The 17,392-nt window shown below is 59.5% G+C and overlaps 1 protein-coding gene across 1 annotated transcript in view; it reads left to right on the top strand.

Moving 5' to 3' along the window:
• Positions 1-525: 525 nt before the first annotated feature.
• DTX1 (deltex E3 ubiquitin ligase 1) overlaps positions 526-17,392 on the top strand; it is a 33,537-nt gene continuing 16,670 nt past the window's right edge. The window contains exons 1-3 of the mRNA XM_040443467.1: positions 526-725; positions 1,213-2,134; positions 6,119-6,192. Of these exons, the coding sequence (XP_040299401.1) occupies positions 1,876-2,134; positions 6,119-6,192 (333 nt within the window). The 5' untranslated portion in view covers positions 526-725; positions 1,213-1,875. The remainder of the gene's footprint in view (positions 726-1,212; positions 2,135-6,118; positions 6,193-17,392) is intronic.

The following is a 17,392-nucleotide window of genomic DNA, read 5'->3' as shown; positions in this document are numbered from 1 at the left end:
CCTGGCCGTGTTCCTTGTCCTCTCTGGCCCTCAGTCTTCCCGTATGTACACTTCCCATTCCGCAAAGATTCCATTCGGCTCTGCAATGGGCCTCGTTAGCCCTCCCCGCTCCCCTCTCCCAGAATATTGGAAGGAGAAGAGAAAGCTATGCCCTAGAATGTGCAAAGATCTTCCTTCAGGCAGATCGCATTCATTAATTCAAGCATTTATTGAGCACCTACTGGGTGCCAGGCCCTGGACTCGGCAGTTGGAACGTGAAGGCGACTAGGATTCAAGCAGGCGACCCACAGACACCTCCCTCTCCCAGCCTGGCTTCAAGCATGGGGTCAGGAGACCCCCTGGGGTCCCAAAGTGAGGGGGGGGCTAGCCAAGGATTTGCCCCCCCCCCTCCCCGGGATGCGCTTGTCAGCGCCCGCGGCGCTTCGGGCCCGGCCTGTCTCCTCCCCTTCCTCCTTCTCCGCCCCCTCCCCGCCCCTCCCCGGAGCTCCGCCGCGGCCACCTCCCACCCGCGGGATCCCGGCGTCCAGAGCCGGCGCGTGCGTCCGTCGGTCGGCCGGGTAGTCTGTCCGCGCGGAAAGCCCAGCGCCCCGGCGTGCGGCGGCCGCGGGGCCTGGGAGGGACAGGGCGCGGAGGCGGGACCGCGGCTCCCTCCCACTCCGGGGGGAGCCCAGGAGGCGGCGGTGCTGAAGCGCCAGCGGAGAAGGAGGCAGCACAGCGGAGAGGCGGTGAGAGCGCGGGGCGCTTACGGACCCCACCCCCGGCTCCTGCGGGGGGCCGGCCGCGCGCTCGGGGGAGGGCTGGGCTGGGGAAGGGGGACGCTGGTACCCCCAGGGCGGGAAGCCGCGACCATCCGGCTCCCGGGCTTCTCCTACGAGGCGACGCGACCCCCGAGGGGCCCTGGGCCGCGCCTGCATCCCCGCGCATCCCCGCGCGCCCTGCATCCCGGCCCCGGCGCGGGCCCCGGGGGAGGGGCGCGCTCGGGGAGCTGAGGAGGGGGCGCGGCAGGCGCGGAGCCTCGGAAAATCGCGCCCGCGGCCCGTGCCCTCCCTTCGGGCCGACCCCGAGGGAACGCGGGCGGTGACCCCTCAAGCCCCCCTTGCCAGCCCCCCCATCGGTTCCCCATTGTTCTCAGCCGATCGCTCTCCCGGGAAGGGGGAGGGGGTGCTGCGCTCTCCTCTTAAAGGGCCCTCTCCCCTTCTTGTCTCCCGGCAGGTCGCGAGCACGAGTGGGGTGGGGCGTGCCCACGGGCCCCCGCCCCCCTCGTCCCCCCCGCCCAGCTCCGGAGCCGCAGCCGGGCCGGCGGGCCAGGGGTCCGCGGCGCACCCTCTCCGGTGCGTTCTTCGGCCAGCCAGGCCTACCAGGACGCCGTGTGAAGCAGGAACAGGGGGGACAGGGACGCCCCCTTCAGCAGGAGCCGTCGGAGGGGCGGACCCGAGACCAGGCGAGCAGCCCCGCAGGAGCCAGGCTCAGGGTCTGGGACGCAGTCGGGAGCGCAGAGGGCCGGCTGGGCGCCGCAGAGCCAGCAGGCTGGCCCGGGCCTCCTGGGTGACAGGCCCTGCGTGGCTGGCTGGGAAGAAGTGACTGGAGACCTGCAGGAAAGAGACTGGACCTAGAGGAGGGGCGGCTGCCTCGCTGTCTTTGCTGAGCCCCGGGGACCGGGGACCGGGGAATTTAGAGCAGCGTTTCCCCATCCTGAAAAAGACATTTGCTGTCCAGAGCAGCACCCTTTATCTGAGACAGCGCTGGGGGCGGGGGTCCTTGGGGCCTGGAACCCCACCCCACGCTCCTTTAACTGGGGCCTCTGGGCCTCACAGAGGACCCCGGGTTCGCAAGGAGGCCTTCAGGGTCCTGGCCCCTGCGGCTGCAGCAGTGGCCATGTCAAGGCCAGGCCAGGGTGTGATGATGCCCGTGAACGGGCTGGGCTTCCCACCGCAGAATGTGGCCCGGGTGGTGGTGTGGGAGTGGCTAAATGAGCACAGCCGCTGGCGGCCTTACACGGCCACCGTGTGCCACCACATCGAGAACGTGCTCAAGGAGGACGCCCGTGGTTCTGTGGTCCTGGGGCAGGTGGATACCCAGCTGGTGCCCTACATCATCGACCTGCAGTCCATGCACCAGTTTCGGCAGGACACAGGTGAGCAACCCCACCCCACCCCGCCCCACCCACCCGGCCGGCCAGGCCGAGACGGACAGGGTCGCCAGCACTGTGACGAAACATCGCCTTTCGTGGTGGGATGCTAAAATCCCCGCGGCATCCCCGAGGAGGGAGCCTGGGAGGCTGCTCTGCTGACCCAGCCTTGCTCACCTCCCCCAAAAAAGGGATAGCCTCGCCTAGTCCAGCTCAAGACTTGGGTTCCAGTCCGGCCTCTTCTATGCGTGGTAGGGCCTTGGCTGAGCTCCAGCTCCTCTCTTAGCCTCGGTTTCCTCGCCTGTAAAATTGGTGGGTCAGTGTCTCCCACAGCTGTGTGAGGATCGAGTAAAATCGCGCTCACTGAGCCCAGAACCTAGAAAAGCTTAGCACTCCGGGAAAGGGCTTTCCATGCACTTCTTCATTGGATTCTCTCCCAACAATCACAGATCCTAATACTACTGAATTATTATTATTATTATTATTATTATTATTATTATTATTAGGAGTCCCATTTTACAGATGAAGAAACTGAGTCTCACAGAAACCAAGTGATTTAAAAATTTAGAGCGGGGATTTAAGCCCAGGCAATTGAGTTCCAGAGCCAACACTCTTGGCTGGTTTCCTGTACTGGCTCCAGGTGTTGGTGGTGTTGGGATGGGTGTGAGGGCGGTTGGTAATGATGGAGGGAGGGGGTGAGGTGGCCGTGATGGAGACAGTGTCGGTGGCGATCCCAATGATAGTATTGACTGTGGACTTGGTGGCCGTCTTGGTGGTCGTGTGATAGGTAACGATAGTGACAAAAATGGTGAGGTCCACGCTCAGCATTCATGTTCTGGAAGCATGCCATCCCTGTGGAGGTCTCTGGGGGTCGTCGCTTGCTGGTCTCCGACAAGCTTGGTGGGCAGTGGGGGGTGGTGAGTGCCTGCCTCAAGGAAGCTGCCAGAGAATCCTTAGCACCTTTGACCCCAAGGGCCGGCTGAGGGAGGTTTGGGGGAGTTCCTGCGAATCCCTGCTGGACAGAACCGCACGTAGCAGCCGCGGAGATAGTAGGACACTTCCCTGCTCTCCAGAGCTGTTCAAGATGGTAGCCGCTAACTACATGCAGCTATTTAAATGTATGCTAATTAAAATTAAACTTTAAAATTCAGTTCCTCAGTCCCACCAGCCGCATCTCAAGTGCTCCATGGCCACGTGCGTCTCAGAGCTACCATATTGGACAGACAGCATAGGTCCAGAGCACCGTCATTATCACAGAAAGTTCTAGTGGGCAGCTACGCACTAGAACATCGCTTGGTGCTAACAGAGTGGTGCTAACCGAGTGTGGAGACGCAGATGAATTCCTAATACGTGGTTTCGGCACATCTGTGATTCCACAGCTCCAGGCACTGAGTGTGGTCACTGGTGGTGCCAGGCATTCGTTCATGCTGTCATACAATCACTTATTGATCTCGCTGGGCGTCAGACCCTGTGCCAAGCACTAGAAAAACGCATGGACCAAGACAGACCGGGTCCTGGGCAGAGGTTCACTGGAGGACCTACACCGGAGGTCCCAGGGAGCAAGCAGTCACGTAACGCACAGATAACTGGTTGCAGGTCTGAGAACATGAGGTGAACCCGGTGTACGGGGGTGGGTGACAGAAGATTAACCTCAGGAAGTGATGTTTGAACGGAAATATGAAGAATGAGTGAGTGGGGCAGTGTTCCAGGCTGAGGGAGCCGTGCGTGCAAAGGCCCTGTGGCAGGAAGAAGCTGAGTACATTCAAGTCCGCTGTGTTAAGAGTGCAGTAAGTGAGGGAGAAGTGGTGCAAGCCGAGGTTGAAGCAGAGCCTGGACAGCCGTGAAAAGGGCTTTGAATTTTCTCCTGACGGTGGAGAAAATCACCATTAACCCTCATGCCCATTCTTCCAGAGAGGCGCTGAGCCCCAGATGGAGAAGTGAGAAATGCTAGGCGTTCCCTGCCCTATTCATCTGCTTTATCCTCTAACCTTCTCTGCTGGAGGGCAGGGGTCTGACATCAGGAGGAAGTGCGTTTTCTCCTTGGCTTGGTGTTTGGCTTTCTGCAGGTTCAGAGCCAGCTCTGGGTGTGGAAATTTTCCAGGGCCTGGCTGGGGGTGGGGACGGGCACTTGGAGGCAGGGATAACCCCACCCAAGGCTGCCACGTTGGCCCCCTGGTCCTTGGCCCGCTGTTTCAGGCCCCTTTCCTTTCCTAATCCCAGCACCCCCACTTGGGCCCCTAGCTCCCCAAACTCCCTCCATTCCCCCTTTCAGCGGGCCCCTTAGTCTCAATGGCAGCCCGTTTTTGGTTCAGCTTTGCTGAATCCCCCAGAAGTTCAGCTTCAGCTACTTCCCCACGCCTCCTCCCCAGGGCTGTTCACCCACACCTACCCCCTGTTTGCCAGAAAAGGGAAAAAAACCACTCATCCCTCAGCAGGCTCCTGGGAGCCTGCCAAGACCCCCCAGTAAGGGAGGAAGGCCTGGAAACCTGTGGGGTGGAGGGGGGCACCTTGGTTGTGGAAAGCCGCTGGAGGGAGGGGCAAAATGCCTCCCCACCAGACACGTTATTCTGTGTTCCCCACTTCTCCCAGAAGTAACACAAGTCAAGAAAGGACATCTTGTCCTCACTGTTGATGGCCCAGGAAAGAGCCCCAAGCAGGTGTCCTCAGCTCTCTAGGCCTCACTTTCCATCTGTGAAATGAGTGAGAGCATCACTCATTTGGGTTGATGGAGAGAACGAAGCCTATTTTTTTATCCCACAAACGTTGACTAATCCCCCGCCATGTGCCTCGCGTGTACTAGATACGATAGATGCACAAGAAGTGGGTAGGAGGTCCTAAATCTTGGAAAAGATTATGATTCTCCCTCGCATGCACTCTCTCTCTCTCTCTCTCTCTCTCTCTTCCCCACCCCACTCCCACCATCACACACGCGCAAAACACTATAAAGCTATAAAACCCAAAGCTCACATACATGTACTGAAATGAACACAGCTTCTATCTAGATTTTCTAATCGTAAAATTCTTGATAAGCTCCCTGAAGCCGAACTTTAATTTTGGGGGGAGGGAAGGGGCAGTGTGCCTCAGCTTTGCCAGTGCCCTAACACTGGAGCCGATGGGCTTTCTGACAAGGTCAGGCAGTAAATATCTTAGCCTTTGCGGGCCATACTATCTGTGTTGTAAGCACCACCCTCTCCCTTGGCGATAGAAAAGCAGTCACAGACAGTCAGCAAATGAGCAACTGTGGCCGCGTTCTAACGAAACTCGTTAGGCACCCTAACACTGGAATTTGTATAATGTTCACAAGTCATGAAATATTCTTTCGTCTCCCCCCCCCCCCCAACGATTGACAAGTGTAGAACCCACTCTTAGCTCTCGAGCTGTGCAAACGCAGGCGATGGGCAGATTTGGCCCACAGCCTACCGTTCACCAACCCCGCCAACCCCTGCCCTGTTGTGCTCTCAACCTGCCCATGGGGTAACACAGCCCTGCCACACCCGTCAGAGCCTCTACTGAAATACACGCCTCGCGGTGTGGGCCAAGGTGCGTATGCGTGGGCACACCCACGCACACGGCAGCGACCCGCTTGTCTACCACCGACGCCCAAACGCCCTGTCTCTGTGCCTGTCGCGCAGCCGGCGGAAGGAAGCCCAGGTGTGAGGCTTGGACCACAGGAGAGAGGCCAGGCCCGGTCCCGTGGGGGCTGCTGTTTGTTCAGCCGGTGCCCCCTCACCTCTTTCCTGCCGGTCTGTTTTCATCACTCCCCGCGGGAGGTGAGGTTCCCTTTGAAGCCCTGCAGGTCCAAGCCCACGTGTGGGGGGGAATGCTGTGACCCTGGGCCACGTGATGTTCGAGCCCTCACTGTGGCATCCCAGGCGCAAGGCTGGAAGGGAGAGCCAGAGTCAGGCAAAGCACAAGGCGGGCGCCCTCTTCATAGGCGTGTGCTCTGCAATATGTTGACCTTCTTGCTGTATCGCGTGCCGTGTCCCCCAGCTTTCCTCATCTTCCTCTGTGTTGAGCTGCCCCCTGCCACAGGCAAACCAGGCATTCACAAATGCGAAGCCAAGGTCAGTGGGCTCGCCCAGGTGGTTGCAGCATCCGGTGGCAGAGCTGGACCCGGGAGCCATCCGGGGTCGGCTCCCGCCAGCAGCCGGGAGATAATTTGGGAACCGCTTGCTGCCCCCCTGGCAAGGCCACAGCTTCCCTGAAGGTTCGTTGGCCCCCAGCCTGCTGTCGGGGTGACAGCTCACCCCGACCCCAGAGTTTCCACCCAGTCCCCACAGCTGGACAGAGATATGACTTAGCCGCTTCCCAGCTAACTTCCAGATTCCTCCCTGGACCTCCATGGCAGGGGATAGAGGGACAGGCCAGCTTTCTGGCTGATTGGTACCAAGCCCACATCATTCCTTCTCTGGGTAGCTTGGGCTCCACTCAGCCCTGGTCACTGCCCTCATGTGGATGTCCTATCTGAGGACATTCTTAGGCTGTGGGAAACCAGTGGGGCTGCCCAGAGAGGGAAGCTGCCATCACCAGGGCAAGCACCGCCAGAAATCAGGCTCTTAGGCAGGCTATTGTCAATGGAGAGACTGAGGCCCAGAGAAGGCGGGCCCGAGGTCACACAGCCAGCCAGCCCCAGCGTGGAACCCAGGCCTCTCGGATGGGTCTCAGGGATGGAGAACAAGGTGACCTTCGGTGCTGGGCTGACAGAGTCCCCTCCCCCTTCTCCCTCCAGAGCTCTGCTGGGGCTTGTTGTCGGAACGGCCTATGGAACCCCAGAGGCCTCCAGCACCAGCTCCCTAGTCACAGGACCCCTGGGGACCCTCTCCCAGCCAATATGTGTGTGTGTGGGGGGGGGGCTCTTGTGGCGGGGCCGACCAGCAGAGGCCAGAAGGATGATGTATGTTGGGGGGGGGGGGGGCCCGTCCATCCCATGGCAGCAGCAGGTCCAGCTAATCTGTTCATGGGTGTCTGTCATTACCACCTGTCACACTGCCCACATTCACACCTGGCTTCAGGAGCTGCTTTTTTTTCTTTTTAAGTTTATTTCTTTATTTCGAGAGAGAGCATGCACACACGTGCACGTGAGTGAGCAGGAGAGGGGCAGAGAGAGAGAGAGAGAGAGACAGGACCCTTGCCAGACTGGTTTCAGAGCTTTGCAAAGGCGGAGGCAGACACATAGCATGGGAATAGCGGTCGAACCCTCTGACTCGGATATGTAGAGCTGAAGTGCAGGCTGGCCCCTTGCTAGCTTGGTGACCCTGGGCAAACCTCTTAACCTCTGGGAGCCTCAGTTCCCTCCTCTGTAAGGGGGGGAGTAACAATAGTGCCTACCTGAGAGGGCTGGCGTGAGGATTAAATGAGATAATATAGGTAAGAGCAGGAAGAATATTACTTTGGACGTAGTTATCACTCAAGTAGGACAGAGGGTTACATGCTTCATAGGAGAGGTGCGGGTTGCCTTGGGCCAGTGACTCGGGCAGCGTGTGCCTGGGGGCTCTGAGAGCGAGGACTTCCTTGAGGAGGAGTCCTCCAAGAGTCTGTATTGTTTGAGGAGCACTTCCAGGTGGAGGGAGCTGCATCAGGAAGGTCCTGGAGGAAGCCTCAGGCCTGGGGGGAGGAGGGAGGCTGTGCTGGAAGAGCGGAGGGGTAAAGGAGGCCTCTTGGGTCCCACTGGGCATCGCCAGGCTGCCAGCTGCTGCCCTTTAGCGGGCGGGCCCCAGGGGACCCAGAGCCATGCTGAAGGACCAGCCTCGTTAATCATGGGCCCTTGGAGGCCAGAGCTGAAGCCTGCTGGGGCTGGGGCGGGGAGGGTGGCTGATGCAAGCATATCCTTGCAGTCCATCGGGCTCCCTCCACCCAGCCAGGGGGCGTCACCCCATTTTACACACAGCAAAGCTGAGGCTCAGAGGGTGGGGAGCCTCCTGCCAGAGCTCGGAAGAGACGGAGGGACATTCAGATCCAGGCCTGCGGCGCCCACCCCATGCGAGGCCGGGCGGCCCTAGCACCTTGGACAGCGCCACCAGCGCCTTGCCCAGGCCTGTGGGGGGTTGTCCCCGGGATCCTGGGTGGGATCCCGCTCACAGCCGGCCCCCTTCTCTCTCTTCTCCTGTCCCCTGCTCCTCCTTCACCCCTCTCCATCCTTCCCTGCTTTCTCCCAACCCCCCAGCCTCCTCTTTCCAAGGGAGCTGTGGAGTCTAACCCAGAGGTGAGGGAGGTGATGAGCGCTGTGGCGGGGGAGGGGATGAGACCGATTGGCGCTGTTCTATTACCAGTAAGGTGGGGCGGGGCTTTGATGAAGCCCTCAGGGAGGGTAACGGTGGCCGGTGGCCGTCCTGGGTCCTGGGGAGGGGAGGGGGTGGGGATGACAGGGGCTCCGTTGGCCGTGATGGAGGGTGGGAAGAAGCTGATAAGCAGTGAGGGGGGAGGCATGGGAGTTCTAGTGGGGAGGTGATAGAACACGCGATTGGAAGGTAATAAGGAAGGGTCGGGGTGGGGAGGTGATGGGGTAGGACTGGTCACAGCAGCGGTGCCCACTCAGGCCGTGGACGGTGGGGTCACTAGTTCTCCTTCCCAGGGTGGAGTTCTCAGGGTGTGGAGCGTGCCCGGGCCCTCCCAGCCTCCCCTCCCCCAACGTCTGTGTCTCCCAGGGCCTCCCCTCCCACTACTCCCGCATCACACCCCAGGTAGCCCCTCCCAGGACAGCCTCCTGATTGACACAGATACCCCCACCAGCCCCTGGCTGCCCCTGGCTGATGCCGGCTGAGGACGTGGGGCCCCAAACCTGGAACTGGCTGCCTCAGGGAGCCTTGCGGGTGAGGCCCGGGCTCCAGGTTCCCTTCCCAGCAGCTGTCTGATGTTGGGAGCGGGGGTGGGGTGCAGGCTTGTGACTTTGGGTAAGCTGCACTTTCTCCCTGAGCCTCCCTTTCTCCTCTGGAATGTGGGCCCCGACACCAGTACCTATCACATGGGATTGCGGTCAGTATTAATTCCTTCATTCATGCAGTAGGAATGTCATGAGCACCTACTATGTGCCAGGCACTGTCCTAGGCCCTAAGGATGCAGCAGTAAACAGGACAGACAAACCCTCTTCCTCAAGGCCCTTCTCTGTCTGGTGTGACGCAGGAGGCCAGGCACCACGGAGGTCCCAGGATGTGGGGCTGTTCCTGACCTTGGGGCCCCAGGAGCTACCAGGCTGGGGGCTCAGTCTCCTCTGGATCCTTTGTGGCTGTGTCCTTGCTCTGCTCCCCTGGCCAAGCTCCTCTCCCTCTCTGGGCTCTGGAGTGGCTCCAGGCTGCCACCTCCACCTGCCCAGGCAGTAATAGCAGGCCGATGACAGGGTATGGGAGGGAGTCTGGCACCCGGCCCCGGAGCTGAGTGCCCTGAAATGCAGAACAAAGGACAAGGCAATCAAAGGAGGCAGCGCTGGCGGCCAGGACAGTCCTGCCAGCAGCTGCAGCACGGCCACCTCTTCTCCCGGTGACAGGCCTTTGTCCCCTCTGCCTCCAGCTGCAAGCAGGACACTCCAGAGGAAGCATACGGCTTACCTGGAACCACACCATTATGGGGCCCTCCTAGGCGCCTCTGTTCTAGGGAACGAAGGTTCATTCATGCCAACGCGTGAGTCACCCGGTACCGTGGAAGTAAGAGAAGGGTCTGGGCTCTGATTTCTAGGTGATATGGGCCAAGTCCCTGTCTCTCTCTGGGATCCAGTTCCCCCTTCTTGACAGTGGCTGAAAATTCTGATGCTTACAGAGTCCAGGCAGCTAGTAAAAGTGTGTGCAGTGGCTGGGAAGGCAAAGGTTTCCAACCGCTGTTCCCTAGTGCTTGGTACACAGTAGGTGTTCAATAAATACTACAAAGCATGAATGCGGTGACCGTGACTCAGTTTCTGCTAACGGTTGCCAAGGAGGCCAGTCCCTCTGGCCACATCTTTGGATATTTTGGGATGTTGTTTGAAACCCAGACTTGAGTGAGTCTACCCCAGTTTTCAAAGGCGGGTCATTTTTGTCTTTTTTTTTTTTTTTTTTTTTTTCAATGTAAATAGCATGCCGACCACAACAAACACATCCACCACTAACTTGCAATCTTCAGGCTAGTCGTTTCTAGCATTCAGTTAGGTTCACTCGTGTGTATTTATTCGGTCCTCCCTTGCTTCCCGCAGCTAGCATTTTCCAAGGGCCTATGCGTGTGTTCCCGGCTATCAGGGGATGCTAAGGTGGCTGAAAGCCAGCCCAGCTTCTGAGAGGTGCCCAGGCTGGAGGGAACGCAGTCTCAATATTTCAGCGAGCTACGTGCTTTAATGGGGGTACTGCAGTTGCAAGGTGCCGTGGGAGCCCCAAGAAGGGTGTGATTCTCCCTCAGTATGGCAGGGAAGATCCCAGGAGGACAGTGCTTGCGCTGAACTGGCAGGGGGGAAAATGGGCTGGGGGAATCGAAGGACATTCCAGACAGAGGAAATGGCACGTGCAAATACTCGGAGGCACAGCCACGCACAACATGCTCAGAAAAGAACTGGAAGTTGGGTGTGGCGAGAGCGTGAGATGGCACAGACAGCTTGTGATGGGTCAGAGATGAGCTGAAGAGCTTAGACTGATTCCTAAGGGCACTAGGGAGCTATTGATGGGTGCTGAGCAGAAGAGTGATGCGGTCAGACTTGAGTTTGGCTCTGGCTGCCACGTGAGAATGCGTTGCAGGGTGCAGAGGGCGCAAGCTGGGACACGGGGCAGAGGTTACTGCCGTAGTAACCTCTACGAGGTTAGGAAGGAGACGAGGAAGGAGAGCCTCGGGGGACTGCTCCTTCCGTTCCCTGTCCCCTCGTTTCCCCGCATGCAGCTCTTGTTGCTGTATCAGGGGGTCTGAACACCAGTGTGCTAGAAGCCGGGTGACCGAGAGGCCCCGCACGCGGCCCATAACGCGGACACATCCAGCTGCCAGCAGCCTCTGGGACGAGGGCCTTTCGAAATCGATTCGCAGGCGGTAGCCTGAGTGCCACGCGGCCCCTCGGCCTTCCTCACCCCTCCCCTCTCCTCTCCATTGCCCTGGCCTGGCTGCCGGCCCACCCCGGGGAGCCTGGGCCAGCTTCAAACGTGCCGAAACCGCTAATGGGCCACGGCTGAGCCTGACGAGTCCCCGGGGAGAGTTTGAAGGGAAACAGAACACGGCGGGATTATCGATCACAGCGTGGGAGGGGAGGGGCGGGGCGCCCTGGGCCCCTGCCTGCCGGGGGTTCAAATCCCAGCCAGGCCTGTGCCCCAGCCACGCCTCCTTGTCTTCCCAGGGAGCCTGAGTCTCGCCATCTTCCAAGGGGGGGCTAATCGGAGCGCTCGAAAGCCCTGGGGCTGCCGTGGAGACGACGGGGCGTGCACGGAAACCGCCAGCACAGGAGCTGGATAAATCGGGTGTTCTTGCTGCTCCCTGTCAGAGGGAGTTGGCCAGCCGTGGGGACCGTCAGGGAGGGCCCAGGGAGAGGACCTCCATCCTGGAAGGTCAAATGGCAGGCTGGAGCCTCCTCCCCGTGCCGTGCCCAGCCTCCGTGCGTCAGTCTCCTCCTCTGGAAAATGGGCTGGTGGGAGCAGGGCAGTAAAGGCGGCGGCGATGGGGGTCAGGGTGTGGGTCTGGCTAGACCACTCGCTTGCATGGAATCTCGGGCAAGGTCCTAAACCACTGGGTGCCTCTGCTTCCTCACCCCTAACGCGGGGGAATAAAATCCCTACCCCATGGGGCCGTCATGAGGATTACCCAAGTTGACGTGAACCTGGGCCATGCAACTGTGTTCTCTGACTGGGTCCTAGGGGTGTTAGGATTACTTCTGGGTTGGTGGAGGGGTCAGTAAAGTCCCTCACTGGGGCCTGGCAGCCAGTGGGTGCTCAACTCAGGCTCAACCCACTGCCCAACCCCTGATCTCAGGCCTCAGCCTGGGGCAGGACTCCCTCTGCCGGACAGGAAGTCCCATGGCTACCTCCCTCTCCCACCGAGCCCTCCTTCCCGTGGGGGTCTGGGTGCCCCCACCCTGAGATCACTTCCCTCCGGGAAGCCACCTCCACTCCCCCCCCCCCGGCCCCCGCCCCAGGGAGGGGTTCCCTGCTGGGCCTTGGGGCTGGCCCAGTCCAGGGAGGAACCCTCTGGAGTCTGAGAGGCAGGCAGGAGGGCATGGGGCCCTCCCTTCTCTCCACAGAGTCAGCTGCTTCTTAATGCCAAACGCTGGGTGCTGAGATGCCCGCACGGCCCACCTCCAAGAAGGGGGTCAGATCAGTACCACGTTCTTGGGGCAGAAACCTCACACAGCTAAAGACAGTGAGTGAAGCTGAGGTAAGGTAGTGAGTTCCCCATCGCTGGAGGTATCCTAGGCCGGGGCTGAGTTGAACCCCTGAGAACCGGTGCAACCTGGCCATTCTATTACTTCACGAATGGAACATCAGTCCCGGCCCTCCAGGGGTTTCACTGCTCTGGGCCTCCGTTGCCTCATCTGTAAAACAGGAATAATTCCCGGTCCCTCCCTGGAAGGAGGGAGAAAATGAGTTAGTGAAGGAAAGTGCTGGGCACGGCATCCGGCATACAGTGGGTGCTCAATAAATGCTAGCTCTGTCATTCTGGCTGTAGCTACCGTCTGCCCCCATCCTCTCCGCTCCCTGCTCTCCCCTGTCTCTGGTCTCCCCTGACTCTCCCTGACTGTCTCACTGTCTAGGTGTGGGGTTTTGTTTCTTTACGCCTCTCACCCTTGGCCTCCCTCTCTGCCCCCACCCCCACCCCCGGCTTCTCACCGCCTCAGCATTTCCCGTGTCGATCTTGATCTCCCTGCGGCAGTCTCTCTGGGCATGTGTCTCTCTCTCTCTCTCTGTCTCTCTGTGTCTCTTTCCCCCTTGTCTCTCGCTCTGCTCTGTGTTTCCATCTCTTTCGTGGCCTCTGTCCCAGGCATGAGCTGCTTATGGGCCGCAGTGGCCGTGGCCGCCCCCACGCCCGGTCTCAGTGCGTTTAGCTCCCACAATCCTCCAGCTGACACTTGGCCAAGGCCCCTTTTCCCCTCAGTTCAGCTGGAACAAGACTGCAATTTTTCAACCAGACATTCTTTTTTGAATTTCTTTTTTTAATTTTTTTTTCCAACGTTTATTTATTTTTTGGGGATAGAGAGAGACAGAGCATGAACGGGGGAGGGGCAGAGAGAGAGAGGGAGACACAGAATCGGAAACAGGCTCCAGGCTCCGAGCCATCAGCCCAGAGCCCGACGCGGGGCTCGAACTCACGGACCGCGAGATCGTGACCTGGCTGAAGTCGGACGCTTAACCGACTGCGCCACCCAGGCGCCCCTTAATTTCTTTTTTTAATGTTTATTCATTTTTTTTTTTTTGAGAGAGAGAGAGACAGATAGAGCGTGAGCAGGGGAGGGCCAGAGAGAGAGGGAGACGCAGAATCCGAAGCAGGCTCCAGGCTCTGAGCCGTCAGCCCAGAGCCCGAAGCCGGGCTCAAACCCACGGATGCGAGATCATGACCTGAGCCGAAATCAGACGCTCAACCGACTGAGTCCCCCAGGCGCCCCTCAATCGAACATTGTTAAGAAACGAAGCGGAGTTTGGGGGACAGGTAACCAAAGCAGACACACAGAAACAGGCCTAGAAATGGTCCACGCTTGACACAGTTTCCTAAACTGCCACGGGGGCACAGACCCTCGTGGCCGGCACAGCTGGGCGCCCTGGAGACCCAAGAGGGGAGCGGTCTGCTCGAGAAGGCCCCGCTATGCCTCCAGGCCCCCGGTTTCCCAGGCTGGAGAACCTCGGGCCCCATCTTAGACCCGTGCTTCTGGCCAAAAATCTAGGCCGAAGCCGCTCGCGGGGCAGGAGAAGCGCTCCGGCTCCCTTGGAAATCTGAAGATCGCGGCCCAGACGGGTCACTGGGGAACCAGCCGGCCCCCCTCGGCCTGCTCCGCGGCCAGCCGGAGCCCGAGGTGGACGGGTGGGCGGGCGGGCTGCAGCGGGTGCCGCAGGGTGCAGGGCCCGGCGGGGAGGACAGCAACTGCCCTAATTACTCCCGCTCTCCAGGTTCCAATCTCGTTTGAAAAGGACTCCAGGGACGCAGCCTTTAATAACTACCAGTAAACAGGCGGGAAAATCGATACCTTGTAAATAGAGCCCTGGAGAGAGGGACGCCTGGGCTGGCTGGTCCTGACCTGCTGGGAGGGCCCGTCGGAGTCCTTTGTTGCAGAGCTGGCCGACACTGGCCTCTGGAACCCTGTCCCCCCCGCCCCCACTTCCCCGGGGACCCCGGGTGCGCTTTGGCTCCTGAAGCCTCCGCTCCCCCTCCGTTAAAACCAGCCTCTCTCCTCCTCTTTCCCTGACTCGTGCCAAGTCGGTTGCCTGTTTCTGTTGCAGACGCCTCCTTTGCACCGGGCTTTGTGCCTGGCGCTGGGAACACAGGCGTGGGTCCGACCTGGTTCTTGTCCTCCTGAGGGTCATCAACCGGCGAGGGAGATTAAGCACAAAAACGAATTAATGACAGCGCAAGGACAGGTGTGCGATGTACAGCTGCATGTGCCAGCGGCTGAAACACAAAAGCGCTTCCGGGAGGAGGTAGACGCATGGAGGGTTTTGTTGGATGAATAGGAGTTCACCGAGGGAACAAGGGCCGGGAGAGGGGGAATGGGGGTAACATGTGATGTAATAATAACAGCCGTCTCGGTTAACATTCGCCGAGCACTTACTGTGGCCGAGCACTCTGCTGAGCCCCTATGACAGGCATTGTCTTGTTCTGTCCTACGGTAATTCTTTGGCGCATGTATTAATACGCCCATTTCACAGATGAGGACACTGAGGCTATGTGTGGAGCCAGGATCTGCAAAGGCCTGTGAGACTTCTGAGTTGTTTCTCTCAACCACTTAATTCTACACCTCCCACCTCTGCCCCTACCCTGCCCCGCTCAAGTCACGACGCACAGGGGTGGTTAAATAAAGCAAGTTCCCATCCTTTCCTTTACCGTCCCAGGGGCTACAGCGCGGTGCCTCAACCCTCCCAGGAGGCTAACGGTGGTGCCTCAGGCCCATCAGACCCGAAGATCATCTGTCGTGAGCCCTCAATCAGGAGCAGAGCAGGAGCAGGATCCGGAAAGGTTTCCTACAACCCCTCTCAGGCCTGTCCTAGAGGAACACCATTGTCTGGGGAAAAAAAATCAATATGCACGCGCTCGATTAAGAAGATAAATCAGGCATCAGAATGAGGCAGCCCGAGAGGCCCCGGGGGGGAGGTTTTCCTATGATTGGCTTGACCAATACAGGCGTCCAGGGACATCACCCTCACGTCAATGCCTACAACTCTGTGCCTCGATTTCCCCAGCTCTCAGGGTCTGACCGGGCAGGGGTAGTCCACAGCCCTTGGGTTCTGATAGAGGATCCCTCGGACAGCTCAGGAGAGGGAAGCCTGAACAAGGCAGGGGGACGTGGGGGTCCTCAGGAAGGTCCACGGGGGATCCCCGCCGATCTGGTTGTAGATCCCCGGGCCAGGCACCTTGGAATTGCGCCCGTTAGCGGTGGAAATGCCCTCCATGTTGTGAGGGCCTACTGCCTGCCAGGCTCAGTGCTCGCCAGGGATACAGCAGTGAGCAAAGCAGTCGACTAAGATCCCTGACCTCTTGGGCTGACAGCCTAGTGGGAAGAGACGATATTAGGCAGTGCCGAGTACTAGGAAGAGAAAGAAAGCAACCAGACGTGTTCGGAAGGTGGTCTGGGAAAGCCTTCCTGAAGAGGTGACATCCGAGCAGAGACCTGAAAGGAAGGAAACTGTGAGAACACCTGGGACGCACTGAGTCAGATTCCAGGTGGACGGAACAGCAGACACAAAGCCCCGGGGCCGGATAGCGCTCGGGGCCCTGGGGGAATGACAAGGAGGCCAGGGTAGCTGGAGTGGAGTGAGAGAGAGGGAGGTGGTGGGTGATACGTCAGAGAGGAAGACGGGACGTCGTGGCCTCACGGGGCTTGGTAGGAGCTTTGTAGACAACGTGGGACTTTGCGGGTCATGGCGATGACTTTGGCTTTTACTCCAAGCGAGGGTGGGGGGGAGCCCTGAGAGGATTTTGAGCAGGAGAGAGATGTAATCCGATTTGCACTGAACAAGATCCCGCTGGCTGCCATGTGGGGGAACAGACTGCAGATGGCAAAGGGAGAAGCAGAGACCAGTGGTGAGTCTGCTGCACCAGTCAGGCAGGAGAGACCCAACGGTCTAGACCTGGTAGAATCAAAGCAGGGAGGAGAGGTGGCCGGGTGTGGGGTTTGTCTGAAGGCGGAGGAGGTGACTGGCTTTCCTGGATGTGAGGTGCGAGATAAGTCAGGGATGAGTCCGCGTTCGGGGGCGGCCGGGAGCACAGCGCTGTCGGCAGCTGCCAGGAGGAGCACTTCGTGGGGAGCAGATGCAGGGCGGGGAGAGATCAGAGCCCCGCTCCAGCAGAGCTGAGTCTGAGATGCCTGTCGGACCGCCTCAGGAAGGGGCCAAGGAATCAGCTGGGCTTTGCTGGTGCCCATTTTGGAGATGAGAAAGCCGAAGCCAGGGCTGTTGAGTCACCTGGCCACAGTCACAGAGCTGGCAAGCTGGGCAGCTGGGCCTTGAAATGAAGTCTGTCTGCCTCCCGGCCCTGGAGCCCAACCCAGACCCTGGGCTCTGTGGCTGTTCTTGCCGAATCCTCCCTGCAGCTCTGTGTGAGGGGGCGGGTGGGTCATGGGTTAGCGGCACCTTCGTTTTCGAGATGGGGCCCCCCCGGGACGTAGGGAGGCTGAAGGGACCTGCCCACGGTTGAGGAGCAGTCGAGCGCACAGCCTTCCCACAGGTGTGCCAAGTGAACCCAGCAAAACAATCCCTCCACTGTAGTCCCGAGGCGCAGAGCAGGCTAAAGCCTCTGAGAAGTCCTGCAGCCCGGACCTTGCCTTCTCTCTGTTTCACGCGGGGTCCCGTGGAGCCTGGCTCTCGGGGATCGCCTAGAGCTTTGGGAGACATGAAGCAGTGACTGGGAGCAAAACCTCAGTGCCCTCCTTTTTAAAATGGGGGCACCAATGCTCACCTGGCTGGGGTTATCACGTGGGTATGTGCGTTCTGAGTGAGCACTCAGTGTGGAGCCCTCGAAAGCGCACTGGGCCAATGCGCGTTAAGGGAAGGCACAAATGAACAAACAGATGAGTGGAAAACAAAAGGATCGGTGGGCGAAGGGATGGACAGATGCAGGAATTAGCAAAAGGCGTGGAGGAATGCAAGGGGGAGTAACCAACCCCCAAACGGATCGGTGTCTGGACCAGTG

Source organism: Herpailurus yagouaroundi, unplaced genomic scaffold, assembly GCF_014898765.1.
Source record: "Herpailurus yagouaroundi ecotype Mexico unplaced genomic scaffold, PumYag 191, whole genome shotgun sequence".
Lineage (NCBI taxonomy): Eukaryota > Metazoa > Chordata > Mammalia > Carnivora > Felidae > Herpailurus > Herpailurus yagouaroundi.
Note: the sequence above shows the minus strand (reverse complement) of the source record. Positions and strands in the feature narration are given on the sequence as shown.